This window comes from Arvicola amphibius, chromosome 8 (genome assembly GCF_903992535.2).
Source record: "Arvicola amphibius chromosome 8, mArvAmp1.2, whole genome shotgun sequence".
In the NCBI taxonomy this organism is placed as follows: domain Eukaryota; kingdom Metazoa; phylum Chordata; class Mammalia; order Rodentia; family Cricetidae; genus Arvicola; species Arvicola amphibius.
Window position 1 is genome coordinate 127,697,392 of NC_052054.1, and position 3,118 is coordinate 127,700,509.

Genomic DNA, 3,118 nt, shown 5'->3' on the forward strand with positions numbered 1-3,118 from the left:
TCAAGTTTTCAAAGCCCAACCAGAGGTGATATTAAATATGTCTAAGAATCAGTCAGTGTAAATTCCAACCAAAGATAGTTGCTTTCTTTCAGAATGAGCTAGCAATAAGAAACTGACAGAAGGCCATTGGTTCAGATCAAGGAGGATTTAGTGGGATATGGGCAGAATGTGAGACTGGGGAATTCAGAGCTTGGCTGATGATCAAGTCCCCAGAACAGAGCCAAAACAAACACAGCCCAGAGGCGGGATGGGGGGGGGGGGCTTCATGTTTTAGAAGTCCAAGGAGCAGCTGGTTTTAACTTGAGTTCTTTTATTCTTAAAATTTACAGGTCCTCTGGGTGGCTGCATGGGTTTGGCAGGCAAGAATGTAATTTTCTTCCTCTAGAAAGGGCTTCAAAACTGTCCTCCTATGTTTGACTCATTGACTGGTAACTGGTCCTAAATTTCTCAACTATGCTTGTATGGAGAGTCTTGTGAAAGAATATGACATGGTATAAACTGGATTTTTATTTATTAGCAAATATCTAAATTGCTTTTTACTTTGTTACCTTTGGACCTTGTAACCACCCCAAAAATAAAGCCCACTGTCCCAGATATTTCAAAAATAACCAGAGCATTGTAACTCTTAGTTTGGAGATCTCTGTTAACTAGCTCATCAATGAGAAGATTCATGTAGGAGGCTTATGAGCTCTCTTCAATTACTTTAATACTTAATTTTCTGATCTTCAGGCTATAAACTAAATTTTAAAGAGGTCAAAACACCTCTGACTCCTCCACAAATGACAGCCAGGAAGAGCATAAGGTGGTGAGTAGTAAATAGATGTGGGTGGAGGAAAAGATATGCTCCATTCAGTCTAAGAAGTTTCACTGAGTTTCAAAGAAAGAAATTTAATCATCTGTTAGGCATCAAACAGTTAAGGCCTTCAAAATCCTCATCCCGTACTAAAAAATAAGATCATATTTTATACTTGATCCTATCCCAAATGTCAAGCTACACGAGATCATATTTTAAAGGTACTAATAAATCCTCGTAGCAAACTATAGAGTATTCTTTGAGCTTCACGGAATCATTGATTTCTGTGAGAGACAATGGAAATACAATAAATAAGGAGGCTGTCATAGTTAGGGTTTCTGTTGTTGTGTTAAAACCCTGACCAAAAGCAACCTTAGGGAAAGAACGGGTTTATTTCAGCTTACACTTATACTTGAGGGACTACCATCAAAGGAAGTCAGGGCAGGAACTCAGAGCAGAGACCTGGAAGCAGGAACTGATGCAGAGGCAATGGAGGAGTACTGCTTATTGGCTTGCTCATGCTGCTTTCTTACATCACCCTGGACCACCAGCCCAGAGTGGCACTATCCACTGTGAGCTGGGACCTCCCACATCGATCATCAATTAAAAACTGCCCGACAGGGTTGCCCACAGACCAATTCTAAGGAGGCATTTTCTCAAGTGAAGTTCCCTCTTCCCAGAGGACAAAAGATTGAATCAAGTTGACATAAAACTCACCAGCATAGAGGCTCTAGTCACTCAAACTGTGCAGAAGAAGTGCCTAAGAGCCTATGACAGGCCAAGACTCACAACTAGTTTAACAGCTTAACAAAACAGGGTTTTGAGGAGGAGGGAGGATGCGAGAACATATCGTGCTGCAATTAGTTCATTGAAAACTCAGTCGCTCGTGGAGCAGTCAGATGGAGACTGCTCTCGGCATTTCTTCCTCCTGCCTAAGGATCTCCTGTGGAGAGCTGTAACAATGCCCAAAAGAAAGGCTGCAAGCGATGCCAGTCAGGAGCCAAAGAGAAGATCAGCCAGACTGTCTGCTATGCCTGTGCCCTTTATACCAGAGTTGAAACCTAAAAGAGCATCAACTCCAAGGAAAATGAAGGCCACAAATGTTGCAGTAGAAGAAAAAAAGGATGCAGGTGCCGTAACAGTTCCTGAAAGCAAGCCCCAAGATGTTCAGGAGGCGTGTAACATGGACAAGGCTGAAAATGGAGAAGCCAAAGTTGTGGAGGCACCCATTCCAAAGATGGGAGTGGAGGAAGTCAAAGAAGAGATGAATGAAAATGCTGAAGAAGATGGAGGAGAAAAGAAAGAAGCAGTGGCAGCAGAAGAAAAAGATGATGAGCTGGAGGAAAACATCCAAAATTTAGAGAAAGCTGAAGATGGAGAAGAGGACAAAGATAAAGATGAGGAGGTGAAAGATGAAGAGAGGGAAGGAGTCCTGGAAGAGAAGCCAGAGGCAGCAGGAAGTGGGGACGCCAAAGAGGACAGAGATGATGAAGGCAAAGGCGGTGATGAAAAAGAAGACAGCAAACAGGAGGAAGGGGATGGGAAGAAGGAAGAAGAGAAAGATGACGAAGAAGAGAAAGCTGAAGCCGAGGAAGAAGTTGAGGAACAGAAAGAGGAAAAAGAAGAGGAAGGTGGAAAGTACAAAGAGGAAAATAAAGAAGATGAACAGGAAGGCCCGAGTGAGGGAGATGGAAAGGAGAAAGATGATGGGAAAGAGGAGGAGAGGAAGGAGGAGGAAGGCAAAGAAAAGGAGGCTGCAGGGAAAGGAAATGGTGAAGACAAGGAGGAGGCCGAACAAGAAGCTGAAAACAAAGATTCCAAACAAGGTGGAGAAGAGGAGGCGTCTCTGAGTATTGTCTAAAATTGCCCTATGTGACATCATAATTTGGTGACATGTACCTTCCTGTTGTAATGTTAATAAAGATAAATATTTTATCAGATATTTTATAAGCAGTGCTTTTCTTTAGCATCATTCAATCTTGGAACATCATCATACAGGTTATTAGTTGCAAAACACCTAACATGACACCTTTATACACTTTGTGGTTAGAGTAGTGCAAAATATAAAGTGTACACTTGCAACTTTGTGAATTTCACTGTGTGTAAGTTATATATTAAACCTTTGCGTTTCAATTTTATTCTTATACGTGGTAATTTTGCAGACTAGGAGAATTCCAAAAGAAAGTTTGGTACAACTTTGCTGTTGTTCTCTAGGTTGCTTTTATAAAGAAGGTCAACTATTTTCAGGTAATGTTAAGAGTTAGAATTGCCATTACCAAATATAACTGTATTAGTAGCTTGGAAAGAATATAAGATCTTAATTTT

The 3,118-nt window shown here is 41.2% G+C and overlaps 1 protein-coding gene across 1 annotated transcript; it reads left to right on the plus strand.

Moving 5' to 3' along the window:
* Positions 1-1,754: 1,754 nt before the first annotated feature.
* Positions 1,755-2,703, plus strand: LOC119821403 (high mobility group nucleosome-binding domain-containing protein 5-like). Its single transcript, XM_038340400.1, has one exon. It carries the CDS (start codon positions 1,755-1,757, stop codon positions 2,652-2,654), a length of 900 nt encoding a protein of 299 aa, XP_038196328.1. The 3' UTR covers positions 2,655-2,703.
* Positions 2,704-3,118: the final 415 nt, after the last annotated feature.